The 22,024-nt window shown below is 38.3% G+C and overlaps 1 protein-coding gene across 4 annotated transcripts in view; it reads right to left on the bottom strand.

The window, feature by feature from the left end:
- The window catches only part of SMARCA2 (SWI/SNF related, matrix associated, actin dependent regulator of chromatin, subfamily a, member 2), a 117,533-nt gene that overhangs the window by 23,813 nt on the left and 71,696 nt on the right, over positions 1–22,024 (bottom strand). For all 4 annotated transcript variants that reach the window (XM_062019527.1, XM_062019523.1, XM_062019524.1 and 1 more), the window contains 3 exons: positions 20,042–20,269; positions 16,556–16,633; positions 10,209–10,427 (listed from right to left, as the gene is read on the bottom strand). In XM_062019527.1, the coding sequence (XP_061875511.1) occupies positions 10,209–10,427; positions 16,556–16,633; positions 20,042–20,269 (525 nt within the window). The remainder of the gene's footprint in view (positions 1–10,208; positions 10,428–16,555; positions 16,634–20,041; positions 20,270–22,024) is intronic.

The raw sequence follows: 22,024 nt of genomic DNA, 5'->3' as shown, positions 1-22,024 counted from the left end.
CTCCATGTTAGTTAATTAAACTCCATGTTTATATAGAAAGTATATAGAGCATAGATCAACAGGGCTGGGGGGGGGGGTGGCAAGAGTTAGCTTTCCAACTCCCTGAACATAAATACTAACTCAATCTTGCAAAGTTTCCAAAAGAATCTTTTCTGGGAACAGTAACTTACCTCAGCATTGTTCTGACTACTGGCCAAGAGGCATGAAGCTTAAGGGCTGTTTAGCACTTAAAACCAAAAAACATGTCAATAATGCAGTAATAATCAACAAACGACTGCTTTTCAAAATGAAGTTATGAGCTTTTCACACCATTTGGGAACAGAGAGACTGAAGGGCATGATAATTACCAACGACACCAAGACTCACAGCTTGCTCAGGGAGCACAAGAAAAGTGTTCCATCAGGGGTAAAGAACAGGGTAACAAAAGAGAACTGTAACATGTTAACTATAAAGATACTTCGCTTAACTAATCTGACCATTGAGGAAATACATAGTCACTGTATTAAGACACTGAATACTACCAATAACCATCACTGCACTGTAGTCTACATCTACTCAGCCACACTCTTAAAAGTTCTACAGTAGTGTGTATTCTGCAGTATTCAAAAGTATTTACACTTCCAATTTTAAATATAGTTGCAGTTTATCTCTTAAGACAATTTAATGTGAACAGCATCTTAAACAAGCCAACCTAACCTAGAAGCAGCAGAGAGAGTGGGGAAAAAAATCCAAATAAATTCTATACCAGAAACTATTGATAATAACCTCTAATCACTGTTTTTTCCCCAAATCTTCTCCCCTTCTTTTCAGAAAGCTAGATCACCTGCTGAACAACCCTTGTCACTTGGGAGTAACACCCTGTTTCTAAACATAGTGAAAAAACTCTCATTCAAGACTGGAGGGCAATAAAAAATGGACCTGTGAAATACTGCACATGAAAGCTGTCAGATGACAAACACATATTCTAAAAGGGATGTTACAACAGCAGTTCTGAACTAGATCACAAAACTACAGACCACAGAATGGTAGGGGTTGGAAGGAACCTTTAGAGATAATGCAGTCCAATCCACCTGCTAAAGCAGGTCCACCTAGATCACCCAGGAACATCCAGGAAGCTCTTGAAAACCTCCAGAGAAGGAGACTCCACAACTTCCCTGGGAAGCCTGTCCCAGCGCTCCCTCATCCTCACAGTAAAATAGTTTTTTCTTATGTTTAAATTGCATCTTTTGTGTTCCACCTTCTTTCAACTGCTCCTTGTCCTGTCACTGGATACAACAGAAAAAAGTAATGCCTTGACCTCCTGACATCCACCATTTACATATTTGTAAACATTAATGAGATCCCCCTCGCAGTCTCCTCTTTTCTAGACTAAACAGCTCCAGTTCCCACAGCCTTTCCTCATAAGGAAGATGCTCCAGTCTCCTGATCATCTTGGTGGCCCTGTGCTGGACTCTCTCCAGAAATTCTCTGTCCCTCTTGAGCTGAGGAGCCCAAAACTGGACATGGGACTCCAGATGAGGACTCATCAGGGCAGAGTAGGGGGGGAAACAGAACATCCTTTGACCTGCTGGCTACACTCTTGATGCATCCCAGGATGCTACTGGCCTTCTTAGCCACGACGGCACAATGCTGGCTCATGGTTAGTTTGCTGTCAACTAGAACTCCCAGTTATCTCTCTACAGAGCTGCTCTCCAGGAGGTCAATCTCCTGGTATCCTGCATGTCTCTGATTGCTTTCAGATCGCTCAGAACCGTATTACAGCACACCAATGACTCAAAGAGTAAACATTATTAACACACAGGCATTGAAAATAATTGCAAGTGTCTTTGGAAGTATAATTAGAAGTAAAATTTACAGACTGAATTAGATGTAACTAACTTCAGAAAGACAATGCATGACTATCACAAAAATACTGCAGGCAAAGTTACAGAGAAAAAAAGTAATAATCTTTACAGACTCAAAGTTGTAAAGAAATACACTTAACATGACCAAAGCTATCTTTCAAGCCTGATTTAGCTGAACTAATTTTAGTTTGCAACTGTAATTGCAAAGAAGTAAATGGCAACAAACCGGAAATCACTATGATTAAGCCATGGAACATGTTTTTTTACAAAGTTAATATGGTATACATTGTCTATATATACTTGCTTTTTAAATTGCCTGGAGAAAGTGACCCATTATTTAATGTGCACACATGAAGTTAATATTCAGTTGATATAATTCACATGCCTAAGGAAGGTTGAGTAATTTTTGAGAAGCTCAGTCTAAAACTTTCCTGTTGTTCTATATTTGCTAACTTAGTAGTTCCCTAATTGTTTACGTTCAGGAAGAGACAAACTGCTTTCACTGAAGTCGTGGGTTCCTATAGAATTAGCAAAGCTCTGCTTACATACAAAAGGATGACTGTCCATCAAAAGGATGACTTTCAACTGTCATGCCTGTTGCATGGAAGACATCACAGACAAGCTTCCCATCTCCTGCTCCTCCTTCAAAAGGTGACACTTCATCAATAATGGCCTCTAAATTTGCTCCTGATGACAAGGCAAAGCCTCAATACCCACTTGGAAAGGTATGAATAACTTCTTATCTATCTGGTAAATGCAAATCAACATAGGAAAATGTATTGCCTCTTTTCAAAAGTTTGACAGGTGACAAAAGGTCATCTCATGCATATGACCTATTATCACCACTGTCAAGGCACATCAGAGAATGTAACAATGTATAGTGTAGCCAAGTACTAAAATGTTTGCAGGTTCTCCTTCCATTGCCAAATGTCCCTATGTGGTGGTTTGTCAGGTGGTGGCCAAGTCATAGCATCACTCTCCCTCCTAAACTGGACAGGAGAGAGAGAAAAATACATCCAACGGCTTGTGGTGATTTGAGATACGGACGGAGAGATTGCTCAGCAATTAGCGTCAGGGGTCCTCCATGGGCTGTGAGTGGATCTCTGCTCCCCAGTGGCCTCCGTGGACTGCAGGGGCACAGCTGCCTCACCATGGTCCTCACTACAGGTCACAGGGGATTCTTTCTTTCAGGGCCTAAGCACCCTCCTTATCCACTGATCTTAGTGTCTGCGGAGATTTTTTCACATTCTTCCTCCCTGTTGCTGCTGCAGTTTTCCAACTGCGCAACAGCTTCTTCTCCTTTTCAAATACATTATTCACAGAGGTGTTACCTCAGACACTAATTGGCCAGGTGTCGGGCACATCTTAGAACTGATGGGCCCTAGCCCTATCAGCTACAGGGGATGTGTCTGGTGGCTCTTAAACGAAGAAGCCACCCCTGTAAGCCCCCGCCACTACCACAAAACCTGGCACAGGCAAAACCACTACACCTTAGCATCAGTGATGTTCTAAACTTTTATGCAGACTTTCCTGTCTTTGTAGATTGTGGATTTGAAGTGATTGATAGCAGTTTGTGTTTCAGTATTGGAAATTTATTTGAATTTTGACCTCCACATGAAAAGAATTTCAGACATCTTAATCACAGAAGTTAATTTTTTTTCATGTAAAATGTTGCTTCTGAAAGAGTAATAATGTAAGAAAGACCTTTAACTAATTGTTGCCAGGCTATATAAACTTGGTATGCCATAAAGGTAGAGCTATTTCAAAGAAAAAGTATTTTATTTTAGTCTAGTGTTAACAACACCATTCACATTTTTCAAAAATACATAAAGACATTTATAAGATACTATGCTTCTAATGTTTTTTGGGGGAGAATAATGTACGATTCCAATCACAACTCTGTTAAAATTTGTTATGGTACCTTATATGGACAAAATCACAAACTAAAAAAAAAAATCAATGCAAATATGGCAAGGTATTTTACTTATAGGTATTCCTCTGAAACAGATGTTCAGATTCTCTGACTTGAGGTCATTCTTACAATAACTATTTCTGGAACACACAAGATTGATTTACTGCGAATACCTCTAAAACACTGAGGAGGCATTTCAAAGTATGTACTTAGTTTCCAAAATTAATCAATCCTGCCTCCAGATTCTGGAAAGATATCCAGAGTGCAAATCAGGTTTTTTTTTTAAAAAAACTTATCAAACCCACCTTGACAAAACAGAGAACTAAAGATTTCAGACAGATACATTTGAATTTCTTTTTGTACATCAAAAAAGTCCCTTTCATCTGAAGTGCTTCATTGGTCTTAACTGCACTTCAAATTAAAAGTATCCATTTTTTCTCTTTTTCTTAAATAGATTCTGAATTCTATTTCTTGAAATTGGCATGAAATATAGTAATACTAAAAAACTCTTGGCTTCCCGAGGCCTTAAAGTCATGTCCAGCTTCATAATCCTTCAAAAAATTAGCTTCCATGTGCATAAAATTTATCAGCCTCATTTTTGCACATTTAAAAAGAGTACCTGGGGTATTCTGATGGTTGCTGGTCACAAAACAGACAACACCCTGGGACAGTGGACTTTTTAAGCCTCCAGTGACAAAGTCTGTGACTTGTCTTTCTCTACAGATTAACAAATTCACTTGGATATTAAATTCAATACTACAGAGCAGAGTTTAGATCAGAATGGAATTTTCTTTAAATGCTCTAGGCAAATATTCTTTACTGTTAAACAGGTTTAGCAGCAAGTCAAGAAACTTTGCAATTGTAACCAGAAATCATAGAGGAGTAAGAAAGAGAGAAAACTAGGGGTGGAGTGGTATCATGTACACGAACTATATAGATAAACTATGCACTGTGTAGAAGATTATTTATTTTCTTCTTCACAGAATCTCAAGCCTCCAATACAGACTATATAAAAACATACAAGAAAAAATAACTAGTGGATGAAAAGTGAAGCTAAAATGTAATGCTGACTTTCCACATAGCTATTTCAGAATCTAAAAAGACTATGACCAAATTCCACCATCCCAGTTTAGAAAACCATACCTTAAAATATCTTTAGCATTGATTCCAAAGTTGAATATGTAAAAGTGAAGTCCTTACAGAAAACACAAATCTAACTGAAATAATAATTTCTGCCCACTGTAGTAACAAACTGGCCCAACTTACAATCTCTGAAGCCACTCCTATCTATTAACAAACTACTAAGAAAGCCTGTAAAATCAGTAAGTTACGTAAAGTTTCAGCTGATGAGAGTACAGCTGAAATCATGCTTGTTTTCCTGATAGGTGCTTTGATTTATTATACAGCATATTTATCTTAGTGAAGATAAACAAAAAAGCAAATAAAATTAATGTCATGATTATGTTAAAGAGTATTCACCAGATATTCTGTATGTGCAAAAGCCAGCACTTAAATTTAAGTAAGATTGACTAATTGGAGACAAACACCTGAATTTCACTTCAATTTTTTAGTTCAATTGTTAGACAAGTAGTCTGCAACAGTTGATTTCTGCATGTTCTCACAAGGTAAATGAGACACTGCTTGTTTTGGACTCAAATATGCTTCTGTGGCCAATATGCAAACCTATTTCAAATCAACTGCACATCTAGTGACTAAAACTTTATTCTTGTCACCTGGCCAGCAACTGAATGAGAAGCTGAATCCAGGTGCAACTGTCTTAAGATCCTCCTACCTACTCAGACAAATTCTCTGATTCTTGAAGTCTGTCCTAAAAAATGGAGTCTTTGGTAGATGACTCCTCCAGAATATCACCTGCTATGGGATCCAGCAAAGTATTTTGCAGCCCTGTTTTAAGTAGTGCAGGGATAGCATATGCTAAAGTATGATATACTTCCAGAATACAAATGCTTTGTAGGATAGGGAAGCAAACTCCTCCCCATTGTTTTCTTTAGGAAATATGGTTGTCATGCCAACAGTTACAGAACAGCAGGCTGCAGCGACAGCTAGTGATGAAGTCCATTTGTGTCTTAAAGCTTCCTTGGAAGGCTGTTACTGAATTCCAGGTCTTTGAAGGCAGCAGTATGATCTCACTAAACACTGTATGTCCTTAGGTTTGTCTTCTGCAATTATTTTGTCTCCAGCTTCCAAACTCTGGTACTAGACCTCCTAGCAAGAAGACAGCTGACATATTTGATCAGTACACATGCATGCAATACAGATGTATGGCAGACCCTGTGGGGATCTGCTGTGGCCTTAACTGGACTCTTCAGCATTGGGTGTATCAGCAGAGGAGTCAAGGTCTACCTGAAAAGGAGCAGGTAGCTGATGTCCACAGTCCAAGTTGTGGCTGCTCATTAAGGAAAAACTCAGAAAAGATGAGATCTAGTCAACATCCCTAAGACACATAGACAGTTGAGGACTGGTTATTTATATTACAAAACCAACTTATTGATCAGAAATGTAAAGTTTTGCTCCAGAAAAGTTGTAGTGTTTTATCTGGGCCAGGTTTTGGGGGGTACACAGGTGGCTTCATTAAACAAAAAGCTGCCAGAAGTTGCCAGAAGCCCCTGCAGCTGATAGGGCTAGGGCAAATCAATTCTAAGATGGACCTGCAGCTGACCCAGGCCTGGCCAATTTGTGATTACTGAGAAGACGTTGTTGGGCAGTTGCTAAACTGCAGCAGCAACAGGGAGTGAGAATGTGAAAACATCTCTGCAGACACCAAGGTCAGTGGAGAAGAACAAGGAGGTGCCCAGGCACTAGAAGAAATACTCTTCTGTGACCATGGTGAGGCAGCTGTGTGTCTGCAGCCCACAGGGGAGAAGAGATCTCCCCATAGCCAGTGGAGGATTCCACACTGGAGCCTTCAGGGTGGATGCCTGAAGAAGGCTGTAACTCTGTGGGAAGCCCACACTGGAGCGAGTTCCTGGCAGGTCCTGTGAGTCTGTGGGAAGAGAGGAACCCATGCCAGAACAGGTTTGCTGTCAGGACTTGTGATCCTGTAAGGGACTCATGCTGGAGCAGCTCATTCCTGAAGGACTCTTCTCCCTGTGCATGACGCACATCGGGGCAGTGTGTGAAGAGCTGCACCCCATGGGACGGCGCCATGCTGGAACAGCTTGTGAAGAACTGTAGCCCATAGGAAGGACTCACTTTGGAGAAGTTCATGGAGAACTATCTCTGGTGCGAAGGGACTCCACGCTGTAGCATTGGGAAGTGCAAGGAGACCTCCCCCTGAGAAGCAGCAATAGCAAAGTTCATCTGCAATGAACTGACCAAAACTCCATCCCTCAACCAGTGCTGCAGGGAGCTGGGAGGATGGAGAGTCCTGGGACGAAGGAGGGATGGGGGGAAGGTGTTTTAAGATTTGGTTTTATTTCTCATTTTCCCTACTCTGTTGTTATTGTTTATTAATAAATCAAACAGTTTCTCCCCAGGTTGAGTCTGTTATGCCTGTGATGCTAATTGCTGAGTGATCTTCCTGTCCTCATCTCGACTCACAAACCTCTCATTATATTTCTTTCTCTCCCCTGTCCAGTTTAGGAGGGTGAATATTACAATTTGGTGGGCACCTGGCACCCAGCCAGGGCTAAACCATTACAAAAGCCCACAAGAAGATAGCTGTGAAGCTGTAACAGCAGCCACAGTTACCTTCAGAGAGCTGAATGATACAGAACATGGGTAAAACTGTGTCTTATGCATTACAGTTCCAATCGTAAATCAAAACTTACCGTCTCGTCAGTTTTTTCCAGTTTTACTGACACAAGTTTTTCACATGAAATTATTAATTAAAAGTTTTCATGCAACATGCATGTTACTGTTGCAAGTTACAGTGATAGAGACAGAAGTTATAAATGCTTATAAATTATCTACCACAAATTTCATATGATTTTATATATAGTTTAATATTCTCTTGAAACTGTTGTACAAGATTATTATCACTACTTCTACAGCGTTCCACAGATATCATTAAAGACAAACATTTAAATTCTCAAAGAAGACATAAAATTGTTGGTGCTGGCAGACCAATGGGTGTGGAAAGGAACTCGGTTTTAAACACACAAAGACAGTAAGATCACAAAAAAATGTAGAACACTTGACCTAGGTTTCAATGTCCAGCCAATAGAAAGGAGTTTTTGCTGTCAGGACTTGTTGGGCAGTTGCTATCTGTACTCACATAAGCAGTATTATACTACAAATGTAAAGTAAACGGAGAACTGCTACGGAATTGTTTTTGAATAGGCCTTACTGTCTCGTTATCAAATGGTCCAGTGCTTTTAAGTGGTTTTAGTGTCTTTACGAAGACAGACTACTAAATCTTCAACGAATATCAACCTGACCAGAAGTTCACCTGAGGACAAGCTTAAAATTCAGAATAATTTTGGTGAAGAAAACTTGGATATCATGCAACAAGGCCATAGGCTACATTCTCTTACTAGGAAGGAATTATAAACGATACAAAACATGGTTCTGAAAAACTATTGAGGAAGTAGATCCACAGAAAAGGATTAAGGGCTTACACAGGATCAAAAATTTAATACAAGTCAATATCTTTACTGTCAAGAAAATTAAATAAAGGATAGTGAGGCCTAAGAATCCTAGAAGTTATGCAAAAGAACACCTCCTTCTTTAAATGAGGCTGCATTGGGAATTTTCATGTCTAGCTTTTGATCAAATCTTCAGAAAGACATCAATCACACTTAGAACATTTAGAGGAAATCAGTGAAAACCATCAAGACATAAAGAAAACAGGAACTATGGGAGAAGACTGAATGAGGAGTTGTTCCTAATCTTTAAGAGTTGACTGAACAGAGAAACAACTCTTCCATCACATAAAGAAATGATAAAAAAAGAAAGGTAGGAGCTTGTTCTGCATGACCAGAATGGTTAGAAGAGGAAGTGATTGGCTTAAACATCCCTAAGAAGATTCAAATAAAATACCAGGGAAAGCTGAACAGTTGAACTTTCCCCTGTGGACTTACAAATTTACCACCAGGGAAAGCCTTGAAGAAGTATCAGATGAACATCTATTATAAATTACACAGGACTAGATGATTCCACCCTGAGTAGGAGGACGGATTAGAACATTTTTTGATTTTTTAGTACTGCCATTTTTTACTTAATACAAATACCAGAGCCAACTCAAGACACAACACGCAAGTCAAAGCTAACTTTTGTTTCCACAGCGAGAATATTCCATCATTAAAATAATCAGCTTAAAATGATTGAGTAGATGCATACTCTAATGCAAGCAATTCCACTGTATCAAAAGGTAAATGTTTAGCAATCCATATGGGAGGTTATGTTTCTAGGTCTTTCTTCTCCAAGTACTTGAAAATGTCAAGCATCAAACTCCTGTAGTTTCAGAAACTTGCTTAGATTTACACCTGAACCTTTACACTCAGAAGCAGAATCTGGATTAGCATAGTATCTTAGCATAGTGTTACATAATACACTCTCAAAAATACAACATTTATAACTGAAGAAAGTAAGACTTCCATGTATATTTAGCAAATCATACACAAGAACTACACTTCACTTTGTCGTTAAGTCTGTGATTATTCTATGACAAAACTTAGCCTGTCAAACACTGTAGTCCAGTTTTACACATACAGTACCTTACCTATATGTTTTGGAAATCCTAACATTATCAAATTTTCTGGTTTTGAAAGGACTTTCCAACAATCAATCCTCACTTCCTTACCACCTCTGTTACTGCCATTCTGAAAAGGCACATGCATCAGAATTCATCATATGAGTACTTCACAGGAGAACATCAAGAATCCTAACGTATAAGAAAATTACAGCTTTGGTGCGAGTAAAGTTGAGACTCTTTACTTTCAGTTTTTAAATTTACGTAATTTATCAATGGTTTTGATTTTGAGAGAGACAAGAAATGCTTGTGACTTGAAAGTGAAACATAACAAGAGAAAGGAGACTTACAATGAAAGTTTCCAAATTCTGAATAGAGTTAAATTCAGGTACTTGAAAAAGCAAAAAAAAATTACTCTCTTACAGTACAGAAAGCTGCAATATACATTGATCACTGGTGTTCTCCACCATAAAGGAATTATTTGTATATCTTACAGATATACTATATATAGATATACTATGAGAGTGTCTAAAGACGAATGAAGTATGTCAAGATAGACAACAGAATAGTTACAATAGGAAGCTATTATACTCTTGGCTCAGCATTTAGCAACATTAAAACTGACTTAAAACTTACTTTCACCTTCAACACAGCAGCAAAAGCTGAATAAGGATATTTAGGCCTCTGACTACTACAAAGTGCTCTCCTTGATGCAACTGTGTAGTCTTCAAAAAGAAAAAAAACCCACAAATAAATTTCAACCATAAAAAAAACCCCAAAAGAACAAAAAACAACCTACCCTCAGCCACTGTTTCTCTGTGAGAGCATCACTGTAGTCCACATCCCTGCGTTGACGGGATCCTCTTCCAAATATTTTCTCTTCTTCCTCTTCACATGTAAGCCTTTCAACTTCAGCATCATCCTTAATAATCCAGGATGGTAATTCATCCTCCTCCATCAAGCGAGGCTTACGCTTGGGGTTTCTGGCATCTTCCCTGCGACGGTCCATATCCATGCGCTGCAATGGCAGTTGGGAAACGATAAAACACATTTAAGAGGAAATATTAAGTGAACCATGGAAATTCCTGGCTATCTATTGATACTTGAAACTTTAAACCGAGTCCTTCACAGGTACTTACCTTCCAAAATACTAAAATGGAACTATAAAAAGAAGCTACACTTGATGGGTGATTTTTAGTCTTTGCTACTCTATAACTAGCTTCTACTGAAATAATTGAGACACACAGTAGCTAGGTGATACAAAACAGACCACAAGAACAGGTGTTGTTAATTAAACAAGACTCTTTATGCACAGATTCTGTGGTTTCGTTCTAGTTATAGATGTTATCTCCCAATACTAATAATTTCTTGATAACATCCCCATAAGGTATTATTGCTACATAACTAAAGAGTACCTAGAAACACACTAGCTTTATGAGACTGAATATCAGAAGAAGAAATTTAAAAGCTGGTACTGGAAAAAAGCAATCAAAAAAGAGAATTAAGAAATCCAGAGAAGAGCTTGTATACACAATGCCACAAAACCAACATACATAAACCACTGAACTTTTCCTGCTCTTACTAGAAGGACTAGACAAAAATCAAAACACACATGAAAATATCAGATAAAAATTACATAAGGTGTTAAAAACATTAGAAATGGATGTGAAGACTTCAAGCTGAAATGGAATTAATCACATAAATCACAGAAATTGTGCTAAGCAACTATGTCAGAAAACAGGTATGAATACTCAGAATACCTACTCTCATGACCTACTGTAGACTCACCAGTGAGGTGTTTTATAATCCTCACAGAGAAGCATCTACCTCTCTCTGTTTACAATACGCTGGTCCAAGCTCCTATGGTCCTGTGAATCTCATTTGCATTTTTTACAGCATCCCAAATCTTAGTAAAATCTTGTAAATAAGCCTTTTCAAACAGGCCCTTTAAAGTTTCATACTGTACTTAAACGCTCAGTAATCAGTTGTCAAGCACAGAAAATAAACAGGTGGCCACCAAGCATTTAATTTTCATATTTGAAAAAACAACATAAATAGACTGACACAAAATTGTAGCATCACAACAAGCTACTGTTTTAGCCATTTGTAAAAAGCATTCTTACTTATGTATAGACGTCTCCTTTGTGTATGTTATGCTGTACTTACACATGATGCCACTGGACATGTCACCCTTTTACATCCTCAGCCAAGACACATACATGCATAAATTCAGAAGCATCATCTATCTGTAGGGGCAGCTCAAATACAGCCAAATATACTGAGGCTTAATGCTGACACTGCTGATTATGTTGAATCTTCTCTCATCTTGGCACTTCTCAAATACACACATCGCCAAAATGCTACTGCAGGCACAGCATCTTACAAGTGGTCATTATCTTATCTGGCACCCCATTGATTTCAAACCCACTGAAAAGCAGAATGTAACATGCATATCTTCAGTCTGCAGGTCCAATGACATTCAAAAAGCGGATGTGGGTTTTCCCCATCCTTCATTACTTCAGAAAATGAAGAATGGGCTGTATAGCTTTCCATGTTTCACCTTTAAAGAACACCTCATTCAACCTTAATTCATTTTAAAAAAGCTCTTGTTCAAGCCGGACATGTGGCTTTGTTTGTTGCTAACTTGGTAACTACCAAGCTACACTGAGAGAAGGCCCGAACGGGTTAGATGGGATAGTTTCTCTATTATTTAGCAGAGAACTTCAGCAAAGTTACAGACCTTCTATTATGACATTATGTATATGAAGTGAATGCTGAAATTTCTTTTTCTTATGACCATATTTCTATTTCTAAGACAAAGACTGAGTACTAAGGTAATGTAGTTTAAAAGCTGTTTTCTGAAAAAAAAAAGTGCTTGGTAAGGAAAATTAAAGACACTCTCAGGTGAGATGTAGGAGACATAAACAGATATTTGGATTTTTTCTTATGATACTACTCACACCGTTTTATCTTTAGAGTCCTTTCTTTCCATGTGTTACCAAAATATGTGCTTCCCAACCAGATTTACATTATTTATTGTAATTAATACAGTAATTGTATTTACATTGTCCTCAGTGTATACTGAATGTTGGAAATAAAACTGTCCTATGCTACCAATGCTTACACAAAATAGAAGACTTGAGGACACACTCAAGCCCTAATACTACCAGTACAGAAAAAAACCACAAAGCACTGCTGTCCTGTAAACTGTGATTGATTATCTTATTTTTTCAAATTATAACTGAAACAGTCCTCAAAGAAACTACTCAGGCCACTCTGTGAAATCAGTAACACACGGTTCCTACTACATTGTTATTTTGGGTTCAAGAAGATAAACTGTATCAGAACAACTGGAGTACTGACACCCATTTGGCCTTCCACGGAATCTTTGAGTAAACATAACATTAAAAATAACTTAAAATATTCCAGGAAGTATTCTTTAACACTTGTTACTCTATTATGACAAGAGTTGTACAGATCATGTTGAAGCACTGACTTTTCCTGAATATTTTCTAAACTTTAGTACTATCTGATGAAGTGCCATCGTTTGCAATGACTGCAGAAGTAGGACTGTGAAGTTTGGGGCTATCTAGGGTTTTTACAAATTTTTATATCTGTGGAGCCTTTAAAAGTCAGCGGAATAAAGTCCACTTGTACACATCCTCTTTCTGAGCAGTATATTTATTTATCTCTACAGCTACATTTCAGGATGTATGCCAAAGAATACTTTTAACCTGAAAAGTCATCAAGCTTTTCAAGGAACTGATCTGCTCTCCCCCCTACTGTTTTGGCACTGCTCACTTTACATGAAGCAAAATACATGTTTTTACACCTCTAAGTCTAGTTAAACGAACACACTAAACCACATTTTTCTTGTATACTGCAGTTTGCTGAATTCTGATCGCATCTGCGCAACATTAACATAGGAAAGCATGAGATGGCACAGATATCACTGAGGTAAGGAAAAACACAAACCTCTTTCTGTGCTCTTTCGCTGACTAAGCAAGACCTGAAATATTGCTAAGAAGACAAATAACCTCGACTGGTCAACTAGGTTTTCAGACTTTTCTTTGATAATTGAACATTTTATTGAAGTGGAAAATTATTCACAGAGTCACAGAATCTCAAGGGCTGGTAGGGACTTCAAAAAATCATCTAGTTCAACCCTCCTGCTGGAGCAAGACCACCTAGCATAGGTCACACAGGAACTCATCCAGCTGGGTTTTGAATGTCCCCAGAAGAGACTCAGTATCTTATCTGGGCAGCCTGTTCCAGTGCTCCAGCACCCTCACAGTGAAGAAATTCTTCCTTGTATTTCTTTGGAACCTCTTATGTTCCAGCTTGTACCCATTGCCCTTTGTCCTATCATTGGACATCACTGAGAACAGCCTGGTACCATCCTCCTGATACCCACTCCTTACATATTCTTAAGCATTAATGAGGTCATCACTCAGTCTCCTCCAATCTCAAGAGCCCCAGCTCTGTCAGCCTTTCATCATAAGGAAGATGCTCCACTCCCTTCATCACCTCGGTGGCCCTGCACTGAACTCTAACCAGCAGCTCCCTGTCCTTCTTGAACTGAGGGAACCAGAACTGGACACAACATTCCAGATGTGGTCTCACAAGGCAAGAGTAGAGTAGGAGGAGAACCTCTCTCCTCCTACTAACTGCAGCCCTTCTAGTACACCTCAGAATGCCATTGGCCTTCTTGTCCACGAGGGCACATTGCTGGCTCATGCTCATCCTGCTCTCCACCAGGACCTCGAGGTCCCTTTCCCCTATACTGCTGTCTAAGAGTTCATTCCCCAACCTGTACTGGTACGTGGGATTATTCTTTCCCAGATGCAAGACTCTACACTTGCCCTTGTTGAACTTCATTAGATTTCTCTCTGGCCAACTCTCCAGCCTGTCCGGGTCTCACTGAACGGCAGCACAGCCTGCTGGTGTGTCAGCCTTTGCCCCCAGTTTAGTATCATCAGCAAACTTGCTGACAGTGCCCTCTGTTCCCTCAGCAAGGTCGTTAATGAATAGATTGAACAGTAGCAGTACCATCACGGACCCCTGAGGGACTCCACTAGATACAGGCCTCCAACTAGACCCTGCCCCATTGATACCACTCTGCCTTCTTCCCTTCAATCAGTTCACAATCCACCTCACAACCTGATCATCCAGCCCACACCTTCTCAGTTTGGCTGTGAGGATGCTGTGGGAGACGGTGTCAAATGCTTTACTGAAATCCAGATAAACCACATCCACTGCACTACCACCATCTATCCACCTGGTTACATCTTCACAAAAGGCTATCAGGTTGGTTAAACATGACTTGTCATTGATAAAGCCATGTTGACTGCTCCTAATGACCCCCTTGTCCTTTAAATGCCTGCAGACAGCACCCAGGATGAGTTGTTCCATCATCTTTCCAGGGAAACAGGTGAGGTTGACTGGTCTGTAGTTCCCTGGGTCCTTCTTCTTGTCCTTTTTGAAGGCTGGAGTGACATTTGCTCTCCTCCAGACCTCAGGCACCTCTCCTGTTCTCCACCACTTACTGAAGAAATTCTTCAAAATTATTTCTTAGCCATTAATATTTAACTGCACTGTTTCTGTCTTAAGTATTTTCAAACCTCTTTCAATAGCATGTTAGCTTTGACTCTTCCAATTTTTATTACCTGCTATACTCTATACTTTTTCCCTAAAAGTTTTCATATAATATGAACAATGTAAATTCATGCCACACAGTGCTAAAACTGTCTTCAATCTATGTGTCTCGTGTATTTTACTGAAAGGCCCTTAGTAGCCTTCAGAATTTATCCAAAGAGATGAAGTTGCAGAAATTTCCTTCAAACAGACATAAATACTTAGCTACTTTCAGTCCCTGGATGAGTTTTTTTCTTCTGGGTCTGAAGAACAAGTATCAAGAAGCTTTTTCCAGCAGCAAATCCACTTTCACAAAACTCACATACTTTCAGTCAATAATTCAGCTGAAATTATTAATTTTCAGTTTTGGATTGAATGGCTGCCTCTTGGTTTCTGCTATGTACATCTCTTTATATCTGTCTCATTGAAGGAAAGTTTAAACACACGTGTCTGCGAGTACTCTTTTTCTTTGCATTCTAGCTTTAGAGGTTTGATATAAAACTGAATGAAATTTGGCACAAAAGGACTAAACCAGAAAGTCAGCAATAAAAAAATTCATATCCTTGTGGAGATATGGCCTTTGCCAACTATGCCAACTGAACAATTGTCACTGAAGTAAAAAGGGCATCTGCACAGTTGTGTAACAGTGAAGTTCTACAGACACATCCTTGAGAAGATGATGGTGGGTGATTAAAACCTGTAGTCCTGTCAATGATTGTTTCTGTGTATATCACCTGATACACTTTCATTCATGCATATAAGAGTATCTGTCTTCTTCTGCCTTGCAGAACAAAGCAGCTTCTGTAGAATTAGAGGAGTCAGTGCTTTACCTTCAGTACTTAAGTACTCTCCTGCTTCTGTGCCAGTGACTCTCAAAGGTCCCCCAGCAACAGACACTAGAAGGAGTCACGCCTACACTGATGTTTTAGTAATTATTCCATCAGTGTTGTACCAGCACTAACAAAAAAAGGAAGTACTAATAAAAATTAATTACTTGCATCTGAACTATTGTTATTGGCTCTACTTCAGTAACTCTTCAACAGTTGTAGCAGCAGAGATGCAGCTAACCGGGCCTTTGACAAAACCATCAGCAAACTCCAGTTAACTGACAAATTAAACAGCATTGTCAGTCCACTACTTTACTATCCTGTTAAATTCCTTTAGTTGTCCTTGCCAATATCATACCACACAAGCCAGAAGAAATGTTTAAAAAGAAAAAAAAAAGACGCTGTAGAATTGGCAAGCCAAACTGTCATTCAGTTTTGTACTGTAAATTTCTCAGGTTGTGCCAAACTCTTCTGCTAGATTGGCACTGCTCCACTGTTCCGTCTGCAAGAATCTCTGAAGTCTTTCTGTCACGTGAAGAACTCTGCATTTAACTAGACTAGCCCTCTTTCCTCAGATAATGCAAGTAAATGAAAACAGTATTTTTTCAAAATTTGAATGTCAAAAGGTTAAAGCCTTGTTAAAAACACTAGAAAAGAGGCTATTTATGATCAATATTAGCCTTACCATAAAGAGATCAAATTCCTCCTCACGTCGAGCAATCATCTGATTCAGAGTTTCATCATCAGGAACTTCATCTTCCTCCTGGTAATGCAGATGGATAGAGGTATTAGAAAGAAGCTACATGAAACTTGAAGTAACAGCTTCCATCAGGTCAGTGTTGCACTGACCCTTCTTCAGTCACAACACATGTGAAGCACTCAGAACGAAAATGAAATTTTTAAAGTGTTCAGTGATTCAGAAGTAATGCAAAACAGACATAACTACAGAGACTACTTGGACTTAAAACCACCTTCATAAATTGAGAATGAGGAAATGAGCAAATATGCAACCAGGAAATTTTGGGTTGTGGTTTTCCTGGGTCAGAAGCACAGTTAAAGTTTCAGTTAAAATACATGCATTTCCGTTCTGCTGTTCTACAGTACTCCTTCAGAAATACCATTCTGCATTATGAGGTTTTTGCTGTTAAAAACAATGAGAATGAAAAAGTCCTAGTTAAATGAAAAAAATAAACATGTCATTGTACCAGAAAAAACCCTGCTGAATCCCTCTTAACCATTATCCGCTTACAAATTGAGAGGTGATCCTCTGCCTTCACACAAAATGAATTATTTCATAAAACCAGAAGGAGTCACTGGAAAAACAGTTTAGAACTAATTGTAGAATTTAACAAAAAATGTTGAAGCTGAACAGCTTTGGATACTCATTGTAACACAAGCAGAGTCCACAGTGTTCAATTTCCTTCCCTGAATTACTTTGAAAGCATGTGGCACTTCAAATTGACAACAGGTCAATAAACACAATAAAACTATGGACTAGTTCTTATGTAGAGTTTACTGAAGCTACGTTACAGTATGCTCCAGTTCTATAATTTTTCATGCAAACTCAAGTTTTGTACTTCGTGAAATGGCAGTATATAAAATGCTGTATATGGCATCAAAGAAATTAACATTCTGTTGCTTTTTTATTTGTTGCTGTAAAATAAACAGAAAACACCTTTATCTATATTTATATATCTTATTTTCCTTCCACTGGCAAGACTTCTACACCTCAGAAAAAAACCACAACTCTTATTAATGCAATTCTCAGCGAACATCTCTGTACCTCAGTGTACAGATCCCTTCCTCTATGATCAGTGAAGAGTGTGACCCTTACGAAAGTTTTACATGTTTCCTGTCACCTCAGAATAACTTGTGGCCTGAAAAAAACAAGAGATCCCAGAGCAGAAGCTGTAACAACAGTGTCTGCATTATCTGTGGTTAGTCTGAATAATTCTATTGCCAACCATGCAGGCTTGGCAGAAGAAAAATCTACAAACGGTGACAAAAAAAAAATGCCTCAATGAACCTGTCCTTCATTCCTATTAGTCTACAAAATCTTTCTAAATATACAAATTACCTGTTCGCTTTATCTTGTTTAACTAAATGAAAAAACAGTAAAAAGGAAAGGAAACAAGAAAGAAAAATATGAGGAGTTTTGATGTTGAATTTATGAGAATTACTAAGAAAGTACAAATAGACTACAGTGCTCTATATGTAAGTGTGAAAAACTTTACATGTAACTTTACACTATGCTTAGCATCCAATATTTAACACAGTGGTCACTAAATAATCTTCACATTCGATGTGACAGCTTGTACTTGTGAGTGAACAATAAATTAATATCAAGTACCAATATCAAATTTACACTAAATATCAATAAATTAACGTCAAACATTGATATTTATAACTTTTGAGATATTACCCTTTTCTTGTCTCCATTTGATACCCAAATTTTCTTTCTAATGCAGTTGCAAAGAAGAAACAATGATTGTCCAGTTCAGGGTAGTACAAATTCAATCACTTTACTCCCTAAGCAGTTTCAGTGTTCGGGCAAAGTTTTGCATAGTCTGTTCACAAGCAAATTATACTTTACAGCTTCAGCCCCTGTCTGTTAGAGTCGGACTGCAATACCAATGTTTGTTTTAAAGACTGATGCTGGGTCACAGCAAGCAAAGATCAGTTAAATCTGTGTTTGCATCAGGATGGCAGACCAAGTGTATTTGAACAACACACAACAAGCAGATTGCTCTAAAGTAGTCTATGAAACAAGGCATGTCAAGTAGTCCTGAACTACAGCATTGACTTTTGAAACATTTTCAGATAAAGATTTTCTAGTTTTCAAATGCAGTTTTAAAAACAAATCCACAGGTGTAATGAACTTGAAACCAATATATTTCCAGCAAGAAAATCATATAGATGGTGTTGGCTGCTTAAGATATGGATAATTTTTTTTTTTTTTTTTTTTTTTTGGTGAGGTGGGATAAAGTCACTGCAGAATGGGACTTTTTTTATGTGTGTCTTCAGTATAATTCTTACATTTATACAGTCTCATAAATCTCCCAAATGTGGCTTTAATTAAAATATAGAATTTTGTTCAGATTAAGAGCCTGCAGTGACAGGCAAAACAAGGGTGTTGCGGTTTAGGCCCAACCAGCAACAAAGCACCACGGGGCTTCTTACCCCACTGCACAACCAAGGTAAGACTGAGAAGAGAACCAAAGGAAAAAAGGTAAAACCTTGCGGGTCAAGATAAGGACAGTTCAACAGAACATCATAAGGAGAACATAAACAATAGCAACAATAATACTAATGAAAGAGTATCTGAAGTGAATGATGCACAACGCAATTGCTCATCACCTAGAACCCAACACTCAGATAGCTCCTGAGCCAGGATTCCTCCTCCCTTGCCCAGCTTTCACAGTTATACACTAGGCATGACTGTCATATGGTATCATGTATTACCAGGGCTAGATCATGTAAGCTGTCCTGGCTGTGCCCCCTCTGAGCTTCTTGTGAAAATTAACCCCATCCCAGTTGTACCCAGGACAAAGGGGGTCCCCATTCCACAGTCACAATTCCAGAGAACACAATGAAAAGGCAAAGACATACAGATAGTGATTCTATATCCTCACTTCCCACTATTACAAGGAACAATTTTACAACTTTGAAGAGGAAGAGGTAACCACAAGTCCAGGTAGGACATGGCATCAGAAAGAAACAAGTTATTTTGTTAGCACCTCAAAGCGGATCTTGACTCTTACCCAGGATCCAAAAGAAGCACAGTAAGCTGAGCCTTTCTTGACTGAACCTAGGTAGTGCTAGTTGTCTAACATGTCTGAAAATCACATTACCTAGTTTAACATATAAACTGGATTTAGGACTTGGTTTACTATTGGTTTTGGAAAAAATTATTTGAATACAATTTTTTGCCAAAATTCTGAAGGAACGGAATGGGTTTAAGTTACAATGCCTAATTCTACACTAAGATTCAATTGTAATGTATTACTGGGACTACACAAAAATCACAGAAAAATGAAGTTCTTTCTTTGGCTGGATGTTAAGAATATGACACTCGCAACTTCAAAAGAGATAACAATCTTTGTAACTCACGAAACGAACGACTCAGTACTTCTTGAAATATCCTCTTACTGTTTATTTCTAACTATCTTACCTCATTTTCTTCTTCATGCTCCAGTATAGCCTGTAGGAAGGCTCTCCTTTCATGGCTTGAAGATTTCTGATCAAACATTCCAGCCTGAATAACTTTCTGATCTACATTCAGCTTATACTTTGCCGCAGCAAGTATCTTCTCTTCCACACTGTTCACAGTGCACAATCGCAGGACTCGAACTTCATTCTGCTGACCAATTCGGTGAGCTCTATCTTGGGCCTGCAAGTCCTTTAGGCAAAGATCCCAGAGAATGATTTTTATTTTAAATGTGCTAAAGAAATTATTACCTCCTTAAAATACATTATAATGCTGAATTATTTTGGTATAAAAAGGAAGTACACAAACAACAGTCCACCACAATTCACATAGTTCATTTCTCCTTGTTTTCTGTCCCAAAACTGCCTTACAGGTAACAGGAAAACTGAAAAACCACGGATATGCTCTGTACAGTGTAACTGCAGAAAGCCAAAAAACTTTTTGAAAGCATATGCAGCGACTGACAAGAGCTGAATGTATTTATTAAGCTCATGGTACTCCAAGCCTAAAGCAAAACATCTCTTGACTGCTGGAAAAGAAAGTAACAAAATTACTAGAAAAAAAAATGCATATACATATCTACTAAAGGCTGTGATGTGAACCAAATATTATTTGGTCTGTTGAATCATCTTTTAACTTAGAATATTTATGTTAAAGCAGTTTAAGTATGATCTTCCTGGTTGAAACTTCATGTATACAAGAATCAATGTAACTATTTTTTTGTCTAGTGATTGCATTTAAAAATGGTGAAAGTCAAAAGGACACTGCAGATCATAGGTAAATAATTTCTTGTATTACTTCAAAATCCTAACTGTCTTCTTTGGGGAAAAGAGAAATCTATTAACTCTTACATTTGGTCTCTTTTTACTTCAGCATAGTCTGATAACAAAGAGTACCTAACCTCAAAATGCTATCACATTTTTAATTCTCAACACAGAAATTTCTAAATGTAGGGAAAAAAAAAACCAAAACAGGAAGTGAGTTAGCCTATTTCAGTCGAGCACCTTCTTTTGCTACTGTTGTTAGCTACTCCCTTCCCAAGCACCTCATACAACACAGCCCTGTAACCTAAAGGTGTATTTGAAATCTGCATTAACAGTGAAGATAAGGCTATAATATGATTTTGTGTGATTAATTACTCTCAGAAGTACACGTAAATGTTTAAGAAAGGAAACAAGTTTCTCTTTCTGGAACCCCTCCCCCTCCTCTCCCTACCAGCAGTCCTCTTTTAGCACACTGCTCACTACGATGAACAGATCCCTCGCATCTGCAGAGGGGAAACTGCAAGTCTTGAAAAGGAGGCTGAGAGGAGACCTTATTGATCTCTACCATTGTCTGAAAGGAGGTTGTGGCGAAGTCTTGATCTCCTCTTCCAAGTAACAAGGGAAAGGACAAGAGGAAATGGTCTCAAGTTGCAGCAGGGGAAGTTTAAATTGGATACCAGAAAAAAAATTCACCATCCCAGGAGGTATTTAAAAGATATGTAGATGTGCTTAGGGACATAATTTAGTGGTATAGGTGGCAGTATTGGATTAACAGTTGGCCTCAATGATTTAAAAGATTTTTTTCCAACCGAAATATGATTTTGTCATTTAGCAATCTGCCCATTCAATACTACAGAAAATATTCTGTAATGTTTACTATACTGAGAAAACTTCTTGCTATCTAATATGCAGTAATCTGCATTAAATGTGTCTGTGAAAGTGATCTAAAGCAAAACTGAAACACAAAGAATTAAGTGCCTTTTGACCTGCTTTGAAAACCTCTAAATATAATTGCCCTGAATGTCTTAAGCCTTGATTTACTTGGTCATCATGGCATCTACAGGAGATGTGAGCATTACTTTTACATGTGGCCATTGACTATGATGTGATTTGCATCTATTTGCACCATAGCTGAATACACACAAATAGCTATATACTTCAGAGACACTTAACTTATGTTCTT

This window comes from Colius striatus, chromosome Z, assembly GCF_028858725.1.
Source record: "Colius striatus isolate bColStr4 chromosome Z, bColStr4.1.hap1, whole genome shotgun sequence".
Classification (NCBI taxonomy): domain Eukaryota; kingdom Metazoa; phylum Chordata; class Aves; order Coliiformes; family Coliidae; genus Colius; species Colius striatus.
The sequence above is the reverse complement of the archived record's forward strand: the minus strand, read 5'-3'. Positions and strand labels throughout refer to the sequence as shown.